Here is a 23701-nt window from a genome sequence, read left to right as displayed (position 1 = left end):
GGACATGGAGGAACAAACAGGCATATACTGGATGAAAGAATGATAAGGTTAGATGAGGTAGAATGACAGAGATAGGAGACTGAAATGAGGTAAGTTTCTAGGGTGCAAGGGCAGACTGGCCATTGGGATGCTCAGGAATTTTCCGGGTGGGCTGGTCTTGTGAGGGCCGGACAGCCTTTACATTTAAACATTTTTTAACTTCTTACACGTGTAAATCACCCGGGTCGGTGTCCCATGCAAGCGCGCATCTGCTTGTTCAGCTCGCTCCACCTCACGTGCATGCGCGCACACTACACACTGCAGAAGACTTCGTAGCTCTGAGAATATCTGGTGAATGTACAGTGGACGTTTGTGCAGAAATAAATGCTGCAGCTCCTCCAGACCAACAGAGGTTTTCCGTGTCTTGTGAAGTGACGGGGCTCCGCAGCGAGAAACGTTATCGTCTCCGACCGGGTGCGGGTGTCTCCCTCCGACCGCGGTTGGGAGGCTGAGGCAGGAAAAGCCAACACTGGGGTCAGCAGTGATTTGTGGAGAGACCTTCGTCTGGTCAGCTTACATTACTGCCAAGCAGCTGAAATATAGAGTGATATTGTGGTTTTAGCTGACGTGTGTCGCCTCACTGTTTGAGCGATGCTATTTAGACGTCTATTTAGAGCGAGCACAAGCGCGAGCCCGACGCTGACTTTCGTTGAGTTAACGGGCACAGGTGTCGCTGTTAACAAGCATTTCTGATTCTTACAAACAGTCCCTTTAAATAAATATTCATTGAGTTTTAACAAGTTTATATGTACAACCCATTGCATGGGCCAGCCTGGCCTTGGCAGCCGCAGAAAGCACAGAGCGGAACACTGCCAGTCAGAGTGGGCCAATCTAATACTTTCAATTTTGAAGGGTGTAGCGAGATTGGTGTGTGCTACTCTTGAGAAGCATTTTATCTCGTCTTGCATCTACTGGGAAGAGGAAAACAAAATTCCTCTGTCAAAAAGATTTAACAATTAACACATGGAGTGACCAAAAGAAACAACTGGGTTTTCTTTATAAGAGACGCGAACCCCTTTTTACAGACATCAAGTTGTCAATCCTCTCTCGCTTAAATCAACAAAAAACTGTTAACTCCTTGATGACCTCAAAGGATCTATCTCTGCAAAAACCTCCCCAGCATCTGGAATTCCATACGTGCCTAAGTCTCATTTCAAATTTTATCCATGAAATAGATAAATTCTCAAAACTTTCATAAGATCGTCTGACATCAAGCTTTATATTTTTCGACGAACTATCAGCCAATCGACTCAAAGATCCAACTTTTACTTTATGACAAGAAAGTTGAAGACTTCTAAGCTTTGGTATCCCGGGCCAGCTGTACCTAAAATACCTCCTCAAAACCAGGAGGGTTTCCCTTTGAGGGAACTGCCTCTGGACCTATTAGAACCAACACTGCAAGGGAAGTAAAAAGTATCCTGATGGCTTTTTGATTAAGAGTTGTTTGTCAGACATATTTTCTAAATCTCTTAATCCTCCAAATTAATAATTGCAATTTTTATAGCTTCTAGAGAGTAAATCAGACATTCCCTCAATACTAAAAGTTCCAATCAGTTGCTTGTATCATTGAATTTCCATTTCATTCATTCATGTATTACCAGTGTTAATTATTGTATAGCCATCCCTTCATTTATTCGATTATCACGATTTATGGTAAATAAATGTTTCACTCAATGAATTCAGAATTTACACTTCAGATTTGAGACTGGTCAATGATCGATGATTAATACTGATATTAAAAATAGTTTCCTTTTTCCTCTAATTGGTGGTGCCCCGATCTTTATTTTCTTTTCTTTTAATATAATTTACGAGAGCAAGTTATTTAATTACATGTGGAGCGGTAAACGCTACATATATATTTGGTGTCGTCCATGTGAGGCGAAAATTAAATCAAAGTGTTTGCTCCTGAAGTAATACACAGACATTTTTCCGCTGATACTGTGAAACATTAAATGTATCTCCGTTGAAAGAAATAGGTTTAATCAAACTTCACCCAACTTTAGAAACTTAATTCTTATCTTGCTGTCAACCTGACGATCTTAAATGCTGCGACTTGACTTTCTGCTTGTATGGATGTGTGATTCACGTTGATATGTGTTTCCCTCTCCGGGAACCATCACCTTAACGTGGTGGAGAGGTTTGTGTGTCCCTATGACCCTGAGGGCTGTGTTGTCTGGAGCCTAGTGCTCCTGGTAGGGTCTCCCATGGCAAATTGGTCTCAGGCAAGGGGCCAGACTAAGAATGGTTCATAAAACCCCAATGAACAAACGAGGCAGAGGAGAAGTTACCCGGCCCGGAGAAAGCCCGGGGCCCACGTCTGGAGCCAGGCCCAGATGGAGGGCCAGACGAAGGGCCCGTCAGCGAGCGCCTGGTGGCCGGGCTTGCCACAGAGCCCGGCCGGGGTTACCCCGAAGAAGCAACGTGGCACCCCCCTCCTCTCCATCCTGTGGGCTCACCACCTGCGGGAGGAACCGCTGGGGTCAGGTGCACTGCCACACGGGTGGCAGTGAAGGCCAGGGACCTCGACGGACCGGACTTATCCCTAGGGAGGTGTTCCAGGCACGACCAGCTGGGAGAAGGCCACGGGGAAGACCCAGGACTAGGTGGAGAGATTAAATCTCCACACTGGCCTGGGAACGCCTCGGGATCCCCCAGTCAAAGCTGGTTAATGTGGCCCGGGAAAGGGAAGTTTGGGGTCCCCTGCTGGAGCTGTTGCCCCTGCGACCCCACCCCGGATAAGCGGTTGAAGATGACTGAGTGATGTGTTTCCCCCACCTAAACCTGAACCAACCCTTATCCCTAACCCTAACTACCAAGAGGGTGTGCTATCATTTTAACAGGAGGGAAACACTATCTAAGGGCTGTCAATTGATTAAAATATGTAATCGCGATTAATCGCATGATTGTCCATAGTTAATCATGATTAATCGCAAATTAATTAATCAATTAATTAATGTTCAAAATGTACCTTAAAGGGAGATTTGTCAAGTAGTTAATACTCTTATCAACATGGCAGTGGACAAATATGCTTGCTTTATGCAAATGTTTGTATATATTATTATTGGAAATCAGCTGTCAGTGTGCTGACTTGACTATGACTTGTCCCAAAACTGCATGTGATTATCATAAAGTGGGCATGTCTGTAAAGGGGAAACTCGTGGGTACCCATAGAACCCATTTTCATTCACATATCTTGAGGTCAGAGGTCAAGGGACCCCTTTGAAAATAGCCAATGACAGTTTTATCTCAACAAATTTAACGTAAGGTTGGAGCGTTATCTAGCCTCCTTTGCGGTAAGCTAGTATGACATGGTAAAAATCGTAAGTTGCGTTAAGGCGCTTGCACAAAGGGCCTCCCCATCTCAAAGTCCCAGTCTGAATTTCAGTGCCAGTCCACCCCCTGCTAGGGAATGTATAAATATTCAATATTAAATCATAACTCTATGTGTACATGTATGTATAAATGTGTTAATGTGTGTGTTTCCATTCACTGCCAGGACTTCTACAGCCACAGTAACTGGGTTGAGCTGGGACACACAGAGCCATACATCAACCTTATACGCCCGGACCTTCCTCTGGATAATCTGGCAGGTGTGTGTGTCCCACACATAGGAGGACTATGCATATATTATATCCATATAATTGTAGGTAAAACTCCATCTGGGGAGCATATCTGTAGACCAAAGAGCAGAGTGTGTTGTTTGGTTTATGCCATGGCCACAGGGAGTACTTGATCCTGATAGGCTGCTGGGTTTGCATAGTTTTCAGATAACCATACGGCTCTGACATAGCACTCCTATGACTGTTCTAACACATACCACAGAGCAGAAGTTAGCCTAAGGATTACTCACTGTGCATCTCGTGTGCTTGTGTAGATATCAACACTGCCACCTGCAGTGACTGTGCCAGTGGAACATGCCCCAATTCCAACTTCCCCAACATCTTGAAGGAGAAGAAACTCACATCAGGATACATGGGACTCTTCTCTGCTGCCAAGCCCAAAGGTATCAGTCCAAACCATTGTTGAAGAAAAATTGCCCTCACCTTGTGCCACCAAAAGATAGGGCGTCCTCCTTCAGCACTTTATCGTTATAATAATTAAAGTATTGGAGTTCTCAAAAATCAGGTTTAAAAAAATTGGTCGAGAGAAGTCAACAGATCTTGATGCAAAAGTGTTTATTTCTGTCACCAAAAACAAACACTGGTCGTCAGTTCGAACGGAGGACTGACTTACATGACAAACCAGTCCTCCTTATATACCATGAGCTTCATTCACAATTCTCTTTCATGTTCTTTACCCTCGGTGGGCAAAATGCCCAAAACTCATTATTTTCTTGCAAACTCAGCAATTCAGACTTATTTTGGTCCCACCTCTGACAGATTTACAATTCTGAACTTTTTACCCCGAGCCTCCTCTATTCATGCCACCAGCTCAAGGTGTAAAATCTCAGAGCCTCCTCATCTTGCCTACAGCAACAGCCCCCTTTCAAGTGTCACCACTCGCTTGCAAACTGCCCCCCCTCACACTTGTCTACAAGCCTGGATGTAACGTTACAGCTGATGCTGCAGGCTCGCTGAAGCCTTGCTGGCCTGGTCGTCCTTCTGCTAGAAACCCCCTGCCATGCTCCACTCTTCCCAGCTAGAGAGGCAGTGTGTTTTCCCTCACTAATGCATCAGACACACATTATTTTATGTAAAATTAACATTAGCTTGTGTGAAAGAATAAATGATACATTTGATTTATACTTTAACCAAAAATACCCTAGTATATGAGCATTTTGTGTAAATACATGATATATCTATCTTAGGTTATACTTTTATAAAAACACCATGAAAATTTACCACAACATCATATTCATATATTGTAACCACTGGAGCCTGTGGACCACGTTTTAATTGCCCTCATGGAGGAAATGAACTTCCACGGCTAGTCAAAATATGTAAACATACAGTATATGAGACCATTGTTACCTAACACACCATGATAGAAAGAAGAAGAAGATTTCACTTATTTACTCACTAACATAATTAAAAACAGGTTAAAGGTACTATTGATAACATTGATAACATTCAGCCACTACATGTTGCAATCTCCCTCCCCCGTTTCATTGCATTCACTTCACAACAAGTGGTTGCCAGTTCAGTGGTTCCATATTTTGTGTGTGTGTGTGTGTACAGTGCAGTCTGCACACCTCAAATCTTATTGTTTTTGGTTCATTTTAGACATACACAGTTGTCTTACACTCATTACTTTGAATAAAAAGCAGTATTGGTGTATTGGTAGAAAAATACAAGGATTATAAGGACAACATAAGCCTTTTTCAACGTAGGTCCCAATTACAGCAAGTTTACAACTGGATCCAGGTAAGATGGCCACCATCTTTGTTTTCGTATGACTTAAAAAAAATTAGATATGAACTGTTAATTAGTGAGCTTTATAGGTGTTGTTAAGTTACATTTGGACCGAGCTAGGCTAGCGGTTTCCCCCTGTTTTCACTCTTTATGCTAAGCTAAGCTAACTGGCTGTGGGCTTTATCTTCATATTTAATGGGCAGATCTGAGAGTGGTGTCAATCTTCTCTAACTCTCAACAAAAAAAGCAAATAAGGGTATTTCCTAAAATGTCAAACTAGGAATATCATGCTTAACCAATAACTATCACACATCACTTCTATAACTCTCATCTGACATTCAAGATGCCTCAGTATTTATTGGGTTTTAATGAAATATTAGAATACAGATGAATTACTTATACGGCAGTTATTTAAAATGTTGGTTCTACCTGTAGTACAAGACAAACATGATTCAATTCTGCCGGGTAATTCAACCTACACAGAAAAGTCTATTTACTATAAATAGAAATTTGAGTCACATCCCAGTTCAACATGTCCGTACTGCCCTGCCAGGTAAGTGTAGCCACGGAGGTGCAGCTGACCTGACGAGCACAGCAGATCCTCGCGGAGGCATCAGCAAAGATGAGCGCCGCTCGGACAACGTGGCCCTCCACAACGCTGCTGTGACTGCAGCCACGGCCGCCAGCCTCCAGCTGCTGCAGGACATCCGGTTAGCTGTCGGGGACAATGACTTTCTAAGGTACAATGTTCGGATTACGAAAAATATCTCAAGCTCCAGTTGATCTTGACTCTCAAAATTTTACTTTGGTTTACCTGACCTTTAACTATTCACTTTCTCACAGAATGATGGGGATCGCCCGTTCATCCCTGTGCTTTGTTATTGACACCACTGGCAGTATGTCAAATGAAATTGGTCAGGCTAGGGAGGTTGTTTACGAAATCATTGACAGCTTCAAAGGAACGCAAGAAGAGCCATCCGAGTACATTCTGGTGCCCTTCAATGATCCCGGTATGAACTCTTCTACCTTACCGATCATCTTTAGGAAACCATGAGCCCCTAGTGGTGTCATTATGCCATAAAATGTTATAAATGTAATGTTGGATCTTGATCTTATGTAAAGTAAATTTAGCAAACTGTGGTCCCAACCCTGTCTCCCACAAATTACGTTCCCATACAACTAAATTGCATAACCAAAACACCTTTTGAGGTAAACGTATTTTCTCAAAGCAGGAAACTCCCAAGAAACCGTTTCAGCAGCTCCATGGCTTATTTCTCACATGAAATGTTTTCAGAAACACATTTCGGTGAGATTTTTAATTTTGTGATATAAGAGGTTTCCAAACGATCCGCCATGTCGGTTCCGGTTTGAAAGCAGGGAGCAGCAGCCCACAAGGGAAAACATTCGTCCAATCAGGTGCCTCGTGCCTTGTGTCTAGTGGCAGCCCATCAAGCGTCCAATGCTGGCAAGCGAGGCGATCCCTCACGATAAAAAACGCCCCTGTGGACACGTATCATTACAAAGGTATTTGTGATACGTTAAAGACGAACGTAATCCGCAATAGGCTCGTTTCAGATGAGCCTGCGCAGAATTGATCACTGGTGATCAGCGCACAATGCATGCCGGTTAGTGAATTGAAGGCTGCTGGAAATATCTGGAAACTCTCTGACCTGACCAGAGCTTTTTGCCACCACCCCTTGCTGCTGCTGCCTGATCTTGTCTACTTTCCAGGCGAGGTGCAGTTCATCTCGAACGAGCTTTTGGCCTATATGTTTCCTTCCAAACGTAATTGAGAATGCAATTTAGTTGTATGGGAACGTCATTTTTAGGAGACAGGGCTGGTGGTGCATACTGTAAATCTGTCTAAACTTTCAATGATCCCGTAGGATGAAAAGGGAATTAATAAAAAATACATTTAATGCAAAAATACTTAGCCCTACAGGTTAGGCTTAATCTGGCACTTGACCCTGTTCTGTGCTTTATATGTAGATTTTGGACCTATGATGAGGACAACAGACCCCGATAAAATTAAAAGTGAAATCTCTAAGCTCACAGCGAACGGAGGCGGTGATATCCCTGAGATGTGCCTATCAGGACTTCAGGTAATAAAACTATGACCCTGTCTAACTAGGATGGTTGTTGATATTTTATGGACCCCTTAAAGACTGTGATGACACAGAATGAACTGACCCGGTTCATTGTTTTATTTCTCCAGTTGGCTCTCACCAGCGCCCATGCCTACTCCCGTATCTTTGTTTTCACTGATGCTGTACCAAAAGACATTGTACTCAAGGACACTATTGATGCTCTCATCATGAGCTCCAAGTCAGAGGTAAATACTGTCCGACTCCCAATGATGCCCTGTGTTCATTTAGTTTAATTATGTGGATTTAACTTTAAAGTTAAATGATCTCCACAGGTGTCATTCTTTGTGACCGGGGCCAGTGGTAGGCGCCGTCGTTCCCTCAGATCTGGCTCCTTTGAAGACTACGAGGACCTGGCTTTGGCCTCTGGAGGCCAGGTCATCCAGGTGACTAAGAAACAGCTGTCTAAGGTCATAGACGTCATCCTCGACACCTCCTCTTCAGCTCTGGTAAAACTGTGCAGTTCTAATAGTACGTTCTGAACTATCTGATGTACCGGGCCTTCAGTTGTTGGACCAGTTTGAAAAATAAAGCGGTAAACCATCATGCTCTTCTTGTTCTCCCCTCTCCCTCAGGTGACAGTTCTTCAGCGAGCAAGGAACCCTGGGAAGCAGGAGACCTTCCCCTTCATGTTTGATGAATCGCTGAAAAATATCATCATCTACATCACAGGGAAAACCATTACTTTCACACTGACCAACCCTGCGGGTAACACACCATTCCCAATGCAGCATTTGTACTGGTTTAAGGGGACAGTGTGTAGGATTTGGCGGCATCTAGCGGTGTGGTTGCAGATTGCAACCAACTGAGTACTCCTTCGCTCACTCCTTTCTTTTCCAAGACTGTGGTAACATGAGCCTGAGAGTGCAAAACCATGGTAATGACTTTCAGCTTGCTCAGAGGCCATCCTTACCATAATAAAACTACTTTAGGAGCGACGGAAGTCAGACGGCGGCTGGTGGTACCACGGTTTTGTACTCGTGGCTCACGTTACCGCAGTTTCACAAGCTTGTCAGAGAACTATGATTGCCTTCAGGTAATATAAAACCAGAAAAGCCTCTCTCTAGAGCCAGTGTTTGGTTTGTCCGTTCTGGGTGACTGTAGAAACATGGCGGAGCAACATGGTGGACTCCGTGAAGAGGACCCGCTCCCTCTGTAAATATGAGGAGTTCATTCTAAGCTAACGAAAACACAACAATTCTTAGTTTCAGGTAACTGTACACTAATGAAAACATAGTTATGAATATTATATTCAATTTCTGGTAATAGAGCCCCCGAAATGCTACACACTGTTCCTTTAAGACTATGTCGATGTTTGAGACTCATTAGTTGTCCCTTTTTCCTGCTGAGAATATCGTTGTGATGCATATTTACGACTGATGAATGTATGTTAACAATTTCCAGGCGTGAGCCAGAACCACAATGAGGCCAGCGGTAAACTGGGGACCATTCAGACAGTGGGCAACCTGTGGAGAATTCGTCTCCAGTCTGACAACCAGACAGGAACCTGGCAGATCAACATCCAATCCGGCCAACCATACACACTTAAAGTCACAGGTCAGATACTCTGTTCATTACACGTGCCAATTCTGCACAGATGTGCTGTTGAAATTGTGTCTTCTTGCGTATACACTTAATTTGTAGATTTAAGGAATAGTTCAACATTGTGAGAGATATGGTCATTTGCCTTCTTGCCGAGAGCTCGATGAGACGATCGTTACCACTCTCATATCTATTGGGTAAATATGAGGCTACAACAAGGAGCTGGTTAGCTTAGCTTAGTATAAAGACTGGAAACGAGGGAAATAGCTAGTCTGACTCTGTCCAACAGTAGCCACCCTGAGGTGGCAAGGCGACCAGTAGAGACTTACGGAAGTCCAGCACGTAACCCCCAGTAAGACCATAAAAAACACAAACCACAAATTATGGTTTTATACTTTGTTTTTTTGAACAGATTAAACAAACGAGATATAACGTGTAAATAGTGAGCTGTAGATTTGCTGGGATGCGGCTTTTCTTACCTTTAGACAGAGCTAGGCTAGCTGTATCCCTCTCTCTCCAGTCTTTGTGTTAAGCTAAGCTAAGCTTATTGATAGCTCCATATTGACTGAACAAACATGAACGTGGTAGCCTATTGATCATGTAACTTTTGGCAAGAAAGCAAATTAAATTATTCCCCAAAATGTAGAACTATTCCTTTAAGGTAAACTGACCCCTATTGTGTTGACTGTTTTATAATCAGTAATGCATTTCATTTATATTTCCACTGCTTTTTTACACAGCTTTTGGTCAAGCTTAATTATGTTTTTAAACTTTTGTATCTGTATTTACTGTAAGTCTGTGCTTGTGTTTCCAGGCCAGAGTACTATTACCTTTATCTATGACTTTGTGGAAAGCTTCGGGGGACCTCACCCAGGTTATGCGGTGCTCAGTGGGCGTCCACAAGCAGGTACCCAACATGCAATAAAACACCTCGTTAACTGTACATTGTACAGGCACAAGGTAATTATGTGTCATAATCAATCATAAATGTGATGGTGTTGCTGGACATGTGTTGTCTGAGGGCGGTGTCACGATGTGTAGTCTCTGTGCTAGAATAGCATCCCATAGTTGTTTTGTAATCGTCTAGCTCAGGCAGAGGTGCTGAAGGTGCTGCAGCATCCCCTGTTTTTTTCTGTAGGCCTAGTGTTAAACTTCAATGGAAATTTAGAAAATACATATTATTAAAATATGTTTTATATTGTCTCACACGAACCTTCGCGGGGTGAATGCGCATCGGTAGATCCTCGCTCGTCTCCTGTATGAAATGACTTCATCCTCACATACATACAGTATGTTGATGTTCAAATTTGCATTTCTAAAATCAGCGTTTTCCCCAACATTGCAGCGCCTTTTTGCGCTACATAAAAACAACGTAGAGAGGAGAGAGTGGACTCATTGCACGGTACTGGGGAGGAGGGGTGAACGAGGGAGAATTTATCTATACAATGTTCATGTCCTGCAAAAGCAGTAGGCCCACATAATATCGGCAATGACAGTGAATCATCTAGCAGTCATTCTGTTTGAATGCAGGGACAGAACTGGTTGTTTATTAAAACGCGATGTTGCGCACTGATAAAACCATGTTCAGTTTTTTCGGAATCTGCTCTTATGATTTAACAGGGCAAACGTTGCCAGAAGAATGAACTGTTCAGATGAAGGCTTTGATAGGTGTAAATAATAAAATAACTATTCAACTAGCAAATTTGGTCTTTAAGCTTTTTGGGCGTTATCTGTAGTATTAGGTCCAAAATTATGTGAAATTGCATAGTTTTAAGTCAAAAACCTTTCTTTCTTCTCTTGGGTGAGGACCTCCGAACCCCCCGAGTGTCCATACCCCAACAGCTGCTCAGCACATAAGCCCTCTATAACCCCAGGGGGGAACCTGAAAATTAGTGTAAAATGATATTAATAAATTAAAAATAAATGGCCATAATTAGGCTACAGCAAAAAACATGAATGGCGCACAGCATTTAGTATGACTTCATTATATACACTGACTTTCTCTCAGCACCCCCAACTCTGACTGACTCCCAGCGTCCCTGCTAGAGAGACAGATATCTCCCTCATGATATTGGACTTACATTCACCAGGTGTCCTGGAACCTGACTCTGCTCCGTGTCTGCTGGATGTGTAAATTTCACAAGTTTGCCATAACAACTTCATAAGATGATCATGTTACAGCCTGTTTCCACTGCAAGTGGACAAAAAAATCCATTAATGCAGGTTTAACTTTACTGAGCATTTTTTCCCATAACTGATGGCATGGTCCCTCCAACACCCATTCTCAAACTAACAATGGGCATCATTGACAAGTATCTTCTTATTTTTTTTTTTAATCATCTGTTCTTAAGAAAGTTCCGAAGAAAAGTCTGTCAGATTCATGACGTGTTCTTAAACCGCAGAATTGTTGGTACTTGTACCCTTATGATGATGGATCCCATTTCCTTGTAAGTTGGAGGCATGTGCCAGTTGATCCTAAACGCCCTGCCAATCCCCATAAAAGGGCATGAGACTGCAGGGATGTGTGCACACAGAGATTGAAAAGAGAGAATTAAGTCAAGAATGGCCAAAGGAAAGTCTAAAGAGGGTGGAGCACCGGACCAAAGTTTATAATATTTGGTAATCGGCAAATCAATAATCAAGCAAAAATGATAATAAATGATTTTGGAATAGAAAGAGTGTATGAAAATTAATGTATAATAATCATAATTCCATACATTACCTGCTGTGTACATACAATACCAGCTAGGGCTGTCAGTCGATTAAAATATTTAATCGCGATTAATCACACATTTGTTATCTGTTCAAAATGTACCTTAGAGGAAGATTTGTCAAGTATGTAATACTGTTATCAACATGGGAGTGGGCAAATATGCTTGCTTTATGCAAACGTATGTGTATATGTTTTTATTGGAAATCAATTAACAACACAAAACAATGACAAATATTGTCCAGAAACCCTCACAGGTACTGCATTTATGAAAAAAATATATGCTCAAATTATAATATGGCAAACTCAAGCCCAGTGTGCTGACTTGACTATGATTATCATGAAGTGGTCATGTCTGTAAAGGGGAGACTTGTGGGTACACATAGAACCCATTTTCTGGTCAAGGGACCCCTTTGAAAGTGGCCAAGGCTTATTTTCCTCACCAAACGTTAGCATAAGTTTTGAGAGTTATTTACATGGTTGGTACCAATGGATTCCTTAGGTTTTCTAGTTCCATATGATACCAGTATCTTCACTCTAGCTTTTAAACTAACTTAACCGGCTTGAACCGCTACAACCTCCGTAAGATCGATTTCATTAAAAGTTTGTGATCTAGTTGATTGTAAAGATAATGTACAAAGCACAACATTATTTGCTTCCTGATTGTATTCAGAGGTTGTTAGAAAGCAGAGAGAGACAGTATGCATTTAGGGGAATAGGTATGTTTAAAACAAGGGATTAAAAATGTGTGGTTCAATCTGCAAATTAAAGAAAAAAAAAAAAAAAATAAGGTGTTAAAAACATATAAAAACTGAGGTATGATTGTTATTTTGTATGAAATGTTTGTTTCTGTAAACCTAGTAGTGAAAGTGTTAAGGCCTATTGGGTAGGTAAAATAAGCTTCAGTTTACACCTTTTCGGACAGTATTTGTTTTGTTTTCCTTTAATGCCTTTATTATTATTGTTCATTTATTGTTATGTGCATTATTTTTGGAAAATTGTCAATAAGGACTAAAAAGGACTTGTTGTAAGTACTACAACAACAAAAACAACAACAAAAACAACTACTAATGCTACAAACCTAAAAAAATGTTTTGAAGTGGAGGTACAAACGAGCTGTCATATTTAATGGTGGATATAAAATAACACAAAAAAGATGCATGGGATGCTATTACTTGTTCAGTGTTGAAGTGTTAGTGTAGTGTTTATTCATTATGCTGATAATTATGACCATAATGCTTAGTAAAATAATGAAAATAATTATAAAATTATTATATAAATTATTTTTTTTATTTGAACTGTGAAAGAAAATAATTTAGATCAGACTGTGAAACTGTGAAATTAAAAAACCCGCAATAACCAGTTATTTTGCACAAACATCTCAGCGAGTGTGAGTGTGCATAGATCACTTTTTGCCATGAAAATTAATGTTCTCAATTAATCATGTTTTCCCCCTACCTTACTTCTTCACTTCTGTCTTCTGGAAACTCAGGCCAGCCCGCCACTCTCATGCTCACAGTGATGGGTAGGAAAGGTCCGTCCTCCATGACCATAGGAGATGTTGCCCTGGTAACTGTGTCTGGTCCTGAGACTGTCAGAAATAGCACAACAACTGACATGGGCAACGGAGACATCCTGGTGACTGTTGATGCCGTCCCTGAGGGGGAGTTTGTGATCATGCTGAAAGGAACGGACAAAGTTTCAGACAGTGAATTCCAGAGGCAGTCGACCACCCAGATGTCGGTCTCCAATGTGAATATCCAGGTCGGTCTCTCCACTTCCTGTGTCCACATACAAGCAGGGTTTTGTTTGATTTAAAGTAAAATATCACTCTTCTTCACCTGTTTTTGTTCCCTTCTTCTTCACTTCCATTTCCCTCTAGGCTGTGGTAGACAGCAGTGTGGAGCCAGGAGAGGCCTTCAAGCTCCCCTTCAGTGTCATGACTCAGGGCTCTGGTGGTCAATACTCCATCGGCGCCAGAAATGACAGAAGCTTCGACATGTCCTACCCAGACACGTGAGGGGAAGCAGCTAAAAACAATGCTTTTGTTATCCTAATATCTTCACCGATACTGACACATCTCTAAACCTAAAGTACTCATTCCTGCCACCTGAAGCTTAATTTAAATCTGGGTGGAGTAACTTTGTGCATCCCTACCCATGAGTTGGTGTAAAGGTTAGGGTCAGGCTTAAAGGGACTGTTTGTAACTTCTTACACGTATAAATCAATCCGGGTCGGTGTCCCATGCGTACTCGCGTGTGGCTATGCTGTTCAGACAAGACTCCAACACAAACTACACGGAAGCACCAAAACCGCAAAGTTATATCTAGTGAAGCCCGTCTTGCAAAACAGTGTTGGCCGCAGTCGGCGGACCAGGGGAGACCGTAGCTTTGGTCTCCAGGGCCGGAGTCTCTGCTGTACTCTGCTCCTCTGCCTGCCTGCCTTCACTCACACAGCGCGCTCGTTACTCGTTCAGCTCGGTCTACCTCTACACGTGCATGCGCGCACACTACACACTGCAGAAGAGTTAGTTTATCTATCTGAATGTACAGTGGACGTTTGTGCAGAAATAAATGCTGCAGCTCCTCCAGACCAACAGAGGTTTCCTGTGTCTTGTGAAGTGAAGGGGTTCCGCAGCGAGTTACTTTATCGTCTCCGACCGGGTGCCGGTGTCTCCCTCCGGCCGCGGTCGGGAAGCTGAGGCAGGAAAAGCCAACACTAGGATCAGCATTTATTCATGGAGAGACCTTCGTCTGGTCAGCTAACATTACTGCCAAGCAGCTGAAATATAGAGTGATGTTGTGGTTTTAGCTGATGTGTTTCGCCTCACTGTTTTGACGGATGCTCGCTCACATTCAGTTAGCGCGTGCATACGGGCGAGTGCGAGCAACAGAACGCTGACTTTTGTTGACTTAACGGCCACAGGTGTCGCTGTTACAACCAATTTCTGATTCTTACAAACAGTCCCTTTAAAGCTGCAGTCGGTAACTTTGAGCAAATACGATGAAGTACTTTTTATAAAACAGTCACTGTATCCTGACAGTAGAGCATGAGACAGATAGATCCTACATTAACAGCCACTTCACACTGTGATTGGTCAGCTGTGCGGAGGTGAGAGAGTAAGCTGGGTTTGAACTTCTTCTAGTGCGGCTGTAGAATCTTAATATTCCAATCAAAATCAAATGCGTGGATTCATAATAATAGTTCCTGTAATCACAAAGTGTATTTTTCTCTCTTCTCTCGACAGGCTCACCCTGACAACTGGACAGTATGCTAATGCTACTATGATTATTACGCCACCTGCCGACACACCATCAGGCACCGATGTCACTCTGACTTTGGAAGCCAAATCGTCCAGTGGCGGTGTTGACTCCAATTATGTCGTTTTGAGATTCTCTGTTGTCACCAAGGTAACCAGACACATCCTGGATTACACAGTTGGAAAGATTGAAAAAACAATGAGTTAATTAAAAAGCTTTTGAACATAGCCACAATGATGGCTTTAAAGGAACAGTGTGCAACATTTCAGGGGTTCTATTAAAAATAGAATATAATATTCATAACTATGTTTTCATTAGTGTATAATCACCTGAAAATAAGAGTCGTTGTGTTTTCGTTACCTTAGAAAGAGCCCTTCATATCTACATAGGGAGCGGGTTCTCTTCACGGAGTCTGTCATGTTGCTCCACCATGTTTGTACAGTAGCCCAGAACGGACAAACCAAACCCTGGCTCTAGAGAGAGCCTTTCACGTTTTTACGTTACCTGAAGGCCACCGTAGTTCTCCGACACGTTTGTGAAACTGCGGTAACGTGAGCTGCAGAGTGCTAAATTGCGGTACTGCCAGCCACCGTCTGACTTCCGGTACGCCAGTCTATGCACCGATCCGATACCATAATTTATTAACCCAGAAAAAAATCTACTTGTATAACCGGAAATCAATTCTTCGTCACCGCTCCAAAACAGTAGCCTTCACCGCGCTGTCGCCCTGGATGTATCATGGCTTCCACAGGCAAGTACTGTTTTAGAGCAGCAAAGAAGAACTGATTGCAAATAGCTTGTCACGTGACGATAGCGAACAACGACAGTGCGGTGCTAGTGGAGAGCGTAACGGTAACTGTAGTCAGAGCAAAGAAAATCTGCCATTTGGCAATATTTCACTGTGGAAAATTTGTTCATGTTTTGCAAAGAATTTAAACGGAGCCAGGCCATACAACAAAGACAGTAATCATATCACATCCAAACATGGTCAGTAGTAAACAGCTGTTAAATTATGATTATAATAACTACATATTTTTTCATCATGCTGGTATCGGATCGATACTCGGTATCGGCCGATACCGCAAGTTCAGGTATCGGGAAGGAAATAAATGGTATCTCTACTACAGATCGTAATTGCCCTGTCCTGTGATTCATAAATGACATTTCCCACCTTTCTTTTCTTTTTCTCTGTCCAGATTACAGATTTTATCCAGCCTTTGTGTGAAGTGGTTAATGTGCTGGCTGATGATTGCCCTCAAGATGTGTCTCAGTGTGGACCTTTCCAGTGGGAGCTCACGGCCAACCTTACCGACGGAAACGGCACCGGGATAGAACGCGTATCCCTGAGCCAGGGCAGCGGAAACCTCACAACCACCTCCCTGAGTGATCCAATTATTCAGGCCAACTACACATCCTCCTGCTGCTCGCAGATTGTCGAGTTTGTAGCTGTAGATGAAGTTGGAAATGTGGGCAAGTGCTATCACTCCATCGTACGTTCGGCTGGCCCTCCTGCTTTAACCCTGTCGCTGCCACTGTGGTTGCGCCTGCTGGTATCTGCACTTGTAACAAGGTTTTGAAGGGCTTAGGTTGGGTTGTCTGTACTCTGCATCAGGTATTGGATACACCGTCTACCACTCTTAATTATTTTAAATAAACTTCCTACTGATGATGATCATATCGTGCTCAGATATCCTGCTGAAAAAAAATATGAGCACTGGTGAAAGAAATTGTTTTGCCAGGATAATCTTTAAAGATATTTTTTTTCCTGTGTGAAAACAAGTGAAAAAAAACCTAATTTTAGGCTGATTTTTCTAAATTTCTTTTTTTTCTTTGCCTCTTGGTGAAAACATTTGGAAGAATTGTTTTTTATTTTAGGCTGATTTATCCACCTTTTTCACAGAAAAAAAAATGAACTTAGAAAGATTATCCTGGTAAACCATTTTCTTTTCACCTGTTCTTTTGCATGACTGCACTTACTGTATCTGTGTGTTTATGTATAAAGGCCTGACTATTTTTGTGTTCGGGGCTCACTTGCCACAGCCCACTCAGGTGGCTGTGCTCGTTAATCCATCTGCAGATGCTTTTCTTATTAAATTTACTTGCAAGACAAGTTGTGACTTTGGCTTGTGTCTTGTTTTAACAAAAATTGCCACCACAAGCGCTTTAAGTGGTCGGAAGACTAGAAAAGAGCTATATAAATGCAAGTCCATTTACCATTTAAATTACATGATATGAAATTGTGAATTAAATATAATAGCAAAAAAAAAACATACTTACTGCGAGAGTATCAGGAACGCAATGAAAAAAGTAGGTCTGCAAGGCATGTTAAGAGACAGAGAGTCTAAATGTTAGGTTACAATTTCCTGTTCCTCTTTGTTTTACTGTCACACACAGTCATCTCTCCAGGTCTGTCACTTTCTACAGCTCTCCTGTTACAGCTCTGCACACACACACACACACACACACACACACACACACACACAACAAATGAGGAAGCAACCACGCAGGATGTAACTACAAACAATGATTTATTTAACAAAATTGAGTGATGTTAACAAGGGTAACATAAATATCAGTGAAGTCAGTGCATTATATGAGTAGGCCTTCTGTGACGTTACCCACCACAGGGGTCAGAGGTCATTACTCCTCAACCCCAAGATTTTTTTTCAAAAAGTTCAGCAGTAAAATTTTCAATTTTGACGCATTTATAGATGAAAAGTCAAGTCAATAATCATGGTCAATGATAGATAACAATGGTTGATTAGCATGTTTGCCAACCTTCAGACATCATAGTCTAAAATGATGATTAATCAGCCTGAGTTCACTTAAAAAACTGAAATCACTAACTTCTGTTTGGTGGTTTATGATGCCTTTCAATCATTTCTAGCCTATTTGGTAGTATGAAGGAGTGATGACCCTGTGGTGGGTAACGTCACAGAAGGCCTACTCATAAAATGTACTGACTTCACCGATACCAAATCTCCCTCCAAACTAAATTGAAAAGCTGACGGCCCCTCAATATGATCTGATCAATACCACGTCAGCAGATTGATTTGTTGACTATGTAATGTCACAGAACTGAAAAATCCCATAGGTTGTGTAGCTACATAATGTAGTCAACAATGAACAACAGCTATGAAACTGAACATAAGCTTGATAATGTTGTTTTTTTCTACTGTGTGAGAGAAGGTGTATTTTGACTGTGGCAGCAATCGTTTCAGTGTGTCGGATCAGGACACTGTTTTGTGCTCAGGTGAGAGTGTAGTAACAGAGAGATGCAGAGTCCAAGTGTAGAGTTAAGGCTGTTTATCTTGATGCAGATCAAAGCATAAAAAATAATGGTGTGCGAAATGAGCCTAATGAGAAATTAAATTGTTAAATGCAAGGTCCATCACAGTTTCTGTATATTTCCCATGGACGCACACATGAAATGTCTATTAGGCATCAATCATAGCAGGTGAAGTCCAGCCGTCTTCTCCTCATCTGTATTTATCCCTCAGTGCTGTATTTGGGGTCCTACTCAGGGCAGACACACTGATGGCACATGCACAGCGCATGATCAAGCACAGGAGATAGGAGGAGGAGACATGCACAGAGGCCTTTTTTACATTACTCTGAGAAGGTGAACAATAATTTGGTAGCCTGAGGTGGGGACCTTTACTGGAAAGGACCACAAAAAAATTAAAAAAAATACAATACATTATCTTAATCGGAATTTGCCAGGCCCTGCATTGCCCATGCCTGGAGAAATAACAAAAAGGATTGTGTACCTTTGTGTCTTGAGAGCTACATCATAGAGCATTGTGAACATATTTACCGCTTATTAACTGTGAAATTATCTTATTCAAATAAGCTACAGTAGCCTTCTATCATCCTTTCTATGCATCTGTCTGTAACTGGAGTCCTGTCTGAAGCATGGGAGCATGAAATAGGCTACTGGTCCTATGGTACCCTCTACTGGGTGAAAACAGAACTACAACTACTAGACGACAGCCTTACTAGAGGAGTGCAAGGGATCAGGTGGAAGTGTCAGGTGTGTTGAAAGGAGTAGCCACATAGTGCTTCTCAACTGCCGACATAAAGAAACATGGATTCGTTTTTTGATTCAGAAACCAAAAACGAGGAAACGGCCGTTTTTCGTTTTTGGTTTAAAACGAAGAAAATAGAAAATAGTTTTTTCGTTTTTTGAATTCCAAAGGAATTACGGATTATCCGATGATACCCAGACCGACCAACCCACCACCACTACGTCACACTCCCACTCTGCCGGCATGCAGGAAAGGCGCAAATCTACAACAAAGGGCTCTACATCACAAGACCAAACATCGACAATCAAAGGTTTTATCAACAAACCCGTCGATTGACAACTACTTAAACTATACTTACAGCTTAGTTTAAATTGGACGAGCCCCCAATTTGCTATGGCCCAGCTCTGAGGCCACAACAAATGAGGAAGCAACCACGCAGGCTGTAACTACAAACAATGATTTATTGAACAAAATCAAGTGTAACATAAATGAAGGCTAACAAGGTAAACTTATAGGAACAACAGGCTTCCAGGACTACTTAAGAGTTTGTTAACCCAAACAACGCACCAAAACCAAGCTGACTTAGCACCCGGTGGTGCCAGGGGAATGATGTCCATCGACCATGAGGATGGGGCGGGTCTTATAGTCCCGTAGACAGTGGCCAGCTGTCTCCAATCGCCTGACCGGCACCTCCTCCTCAGCTCCAACCCACCATGGACCAGGATACTGCAACACCCTGGGGCCGTCACACACACAACGTATAAATCTATGCACGGACACATCTTCATAATGAAATCTGTGCAGTTAACACTACAGTCCTAATCTACTTTCAACTAGAACAACAACATTCAAACTTAAGAACAAAACTGTGTTTTGCTCAGTGGTTACAAACGTCTCTGTCACCATCTGGTGGTGAACACGACAAACGTCTCTGTCACCATCTGGTGGTGAACACGATTCAAAACACCTTTCACTTTCAATAGAGTGCTACAGGAATGTGTAGTTACCAGAAATGAGTTAGTATTTTATAACTTTCGGTTCCCTCGTCTGGAAGTCACTGTTTTTTTTAATGGGTTTTTTGTAAGATGCCTGAAATAAGGTCTGCGGTTAACACATGTTCAAGAGATTTTAATGTTTTGTTCTACGATATAAAATGCGTCAGTAAATACCCCACTTGTGAATTTTGGAGCCATTATGTGTCTGACATTCTATTGGTTGTTGAATTTTGACAGGGTTATTGCTGTGTGCTCGTGAAATGTCTGCTCTCAGATTTCTCCTCTGCTCTTGGATTTTTTTGTGCAATAACCCTGTCAAAATTCACCAACCAATAGAATGTCAGGTGAAATCACTGCCTCGTTGCGGGTGCGTTTCACAAGCACACAGAAGCAGCCTGAGTGTGAGGAGAAAGGTTGAAGCTGGAGTGCAGGAAATCTGTGTAAGCAACAATATATCTTAGTGCAAGCACACAGTTTGAGCAGAAGCAGAGCAAATCCAAGCGCAAGCAGGGGCTATTTGAGTGCGAGGACAGGGTTTTGAGGGAAAACATTACAAAATCTGAAGGTGAAATCCACAAGTCATACTCTCAAATTGAAAGACCACACCCTTGAATGGCTCATTCACATGACCGGAGGAAGGAAAATAACTGTATAAAAAGAAAAATTTAACAACTTCTCTATGGGGAAAGTCTTTTTAGGCCCAACGGCATCATGTGACAGACTCAGATCGTGTAGTACCACAGTTTGGCCACAATGTAAAATTTGTTTCAAAGTCCGGCGCACTTCCTGGGGGCTTGGTTGTTAGGCTGATGTTAGCTGCCCCTGCCTCCATTCCCTGTGCTAAGCCAGGCAACACACCAAATAAGCTTCCTCTGCTATAGCTATAGCTAGCTATTCTTCTCTAACTCTCAGTAAGGAAGCAAATAGAAAATTTCCAAAAACATAGGCTTTATTATTATGGCCTTTGTAAAAGTGTTCTCAGTTTGTCATTCTTTCTCCCTATTCCTAATGTTTGCTCTTATCTCACACTCCTTTGCTCTTTTATCCTCCACTTGTTTCCCCCTCATCCTTTCCCTCACGTTCTCTTTAACTCACTTTTCAACATGTTTCTCTCCCTCATTTCAGCTCCTTTCCCACCTCAATATGCTTGCTTTCTCTACCACTGCTATTTCCACCCTCTGTGCACTTTGGACCCGTAGACCTGGAAGGATATGGGATGAGGTTCAGCTGGTCGCCACAGTTTCTGTACATGTCAAAGGATTTTTAAGGCAGGGCGCTATAGGCGTCTTCCAGGAATGTTATAAGGAACTACTCCTTTCAGGGCTGCTGCAGTAAAACACCTCCGGCCCTGCCCAGATACCTGGCTGGACCCGAGTACATTATTTATCAGAGGATATACAAAGGCAAAGAGTTTGCCTGAGAACTGAGAGTGCTTGAGGACTTAGCTATATAGTCCAGTCAATATAACTCAACAAAGGGCCCAACCCAGGAGAAATTGCAATAGTAATATTTCATAGTTTTTATTGGTCCTAATACCCTCCTGTATCATATATTAAAAATATTCCTTCATGGATTTAGTGGAACTTTTCCAAGGTCAAAAGCAAAGTTTTGACGTGATTAGAGTGACATGGCCTGGGAATGGGGGAAATATTGAAGGGTCTATGTACATCTATCCAACATATTTGATGTCTTTTCCTAAGTTTGTGGGATCAATCTTTCCATATAGTCGATCTACGCACTCTTTCCCATGCTCTGACCCCATGACACACGTTGAGTGACAGCTCCCATGCTGCATAATCAGGCAGAAATACATAAAGAAATGTAAAAAGACTGTGTAAAGAAATTGATAAAGAAAAGAATACAGAAATAAATAAGTTTGGGGAAATAGAAAAGGTGTGAAATGCAAAAGGGAAAACAGAATGCAGAAAGAAATAAAGAAATAAATGTATGAATACAGTAAATATATACATACATTTAAAAAATACATAAAATATACAAAAAACAAATGCAAAAATAAATGATATATATATATATATATATATTTAATTAATACAAAATAAATAAATAAAAGGGGAAAATAAATAGAAGAGTAAATAAATAAGGGAACTAATACAAAGAAAAATAAATGAAGAAGCAAATTAAAACAGAAATATCAATTTATGTCACATTTGATCTATTAATTAATAGCTATATTAATTTGTAATATTATTTTAGTTACAGTTAATGGCATATTTATTTATTTATTTACTGAGTCACTTATTTATTTATTCATTTATTTTTTATTTTGGCAGGTTCCGTCCTCCATAATTTGGATGTCCTTCGGGGTCACGTAAAACCTTGAATGATTACTATTGCAACTTTTTCTGGGTCAAACCACAGATTGAGTGGACTAATATGCTTTCGATAATATAAATAAATTGGATTCAGTCAGTACATTGTTTATGAATTTGACTTGAGTCATTTTACTACTTTTTATAAGAACAACATTTTAATTCTATGTAGTTTTTTTTTTTTTTTTTTTTTTCTGTAATGACAATGTTCATGTGTCATTCACTGAACATTGCTATGCTTGAGTGCTGAAACTGTTGAGCTTTCTCAGTAAAATGATTGGTTACTGAGGCTCAGATGTATCAAGTTGTGTTTCACCATTAAAACCAGTTGACTAGTTAAACATTAAACCGTATCCTCACGTATACTTGTTATTTTATGTGTGATACTGGCATAAAGCTAAAATGATTTCAAAGGCAAGTATAATCTTTATCACAGTTGTGATCAGCTGACCCCAGGCCTCAGTCCTTCCAGAAACAAGTGCAATGACAACCACCGTGTGACATTTATTGGTTATTGAGCTAGTGGGAATATGTTTCAGGAAGAGATAGATGAGTACATTAAATCTAACTTCCAGTCATCCACCTCTAACTTGAGAGGTCGGAAGAATGTATCAAGTTATTTCGTAACTTGCCCCACCTCTGTTTGAACAGTGTGGTCATTTTGGGGACTGAGAATTATTTCAGTCTGCATCACTGCCACTCCTTTACAGTAAAGTGAGTCCTTAAGGTGTGACTTAAATTATGACAGTGTTTACACCACCTTCTATGGGTTTGAGATGCAATTAGTGAAACCCTTGCAATGAAATTAGATTACAACTGTGTAAAACTGATAATGGCATGACGAGGAAGATAGCGTGCACACGCACACACACAAATGTTAAAGTCCCCACCCTCCATCATATACAAAGTCTTCTATACATTCAGCTATAGAGGGGTGGTGGCGCTGCATGCTGCACTTCTTTAAGAGACATTGGAGTCATCACAGCTGAGAGAAATCAAGGTATGGTTGCATTTCAAAGATCAGTTTTGTTACTTTAATTGACAAGGTATTGACAACAGTTTTTCCACATTGCTTAAGACATTTTTAAGTTCTTGAAATATTATCAAATAAGAATATTTCAAATATTTATTTTTTAAAACCCTTTTCATAATAATCAACGATTACAGCTAAATAATTCTAAGTATTGAATGAGCACTACCTTTTATCAGATTGAGTTTTTCTTTTGTAGAGATAAGGATTCAGCTTATATATTAAAAGATTTTCAATTATTTAACACTCTTATCAACGTGGGAGTGGGCAAA

General features: G+C 41.3%; 1 protein-coding gene across 1 annotated transcript in view; it reads left to right on the top strand.

Moving 5' to 3' along the window:
* LOC119484560 (von Willebrand factor A domain-containing protein 7-like) overlaps nt 1–17156 on the top strand; it is a 32042-nt gene extending 14886 nt beyond the window's left edge. The window contains exons 5-18 of the mRNA XM_037763432.1: nt 3536–3629; nt 3914–4042; nt 5944–6130; nt 6234–6400; nt 7380–7492; nt 7606–7722; nt 7810–7983; nt 8110–8242; nt 8939–9091; nt 9891–9983; nt 13279–13550; nt 13669–13802; nt 15034–15196; nt 16243–17156. Of these exons, the coding sequence (XP_037619360.1) occupies nt 3536–3629; nt 3914–4042; nt 5944–6130; nt 6234–6400; nt 7380–7492; nt 7606–7722; nt 7810–7983; nt 8110–8242; nt 8939–9091; nt 9891–9983; nt 13279–13550; nt 13669–13802; nt 15034–15196; nt 16243–16623 (2310 nt within the window). The 3' untranslated portion in view covers nt 16624–17156. The remainder of the gene's footprint in view (nt 1–3535; nt 3630–3913; nt 4043–5943; nt 6131–6233; nt 6401–7379; nt 7493–7605; nt 7723–7809; nt 7984–8109; nt 8243–8938; nt 9092–9890; nt 9984–13278; nt 13551–13668; nt 13803–15033; nt 15197–16242) is intronic.
* Nucleotides 17157–23701: the final 6545 nt, after the last annotated feature.

This window comes from Sebastes umbrosus, chromosome 3, assembly GCF_015220745.1.
Source record: "Sebastes umbrosus isolate fSebUmb1 chromosome 3, fSebUmb1.pri, whole genome shotgun sequence".
Taxonomy (NCBI): Eukaryota; Metazoa; Chordata; class Actinopteri; order Perciformes; family Sebastidae; genus Sebastes; species Sebastes umbrosus.
This window is presented reverse-complemented; position numbering and strand designations above follow the sequence as displayed.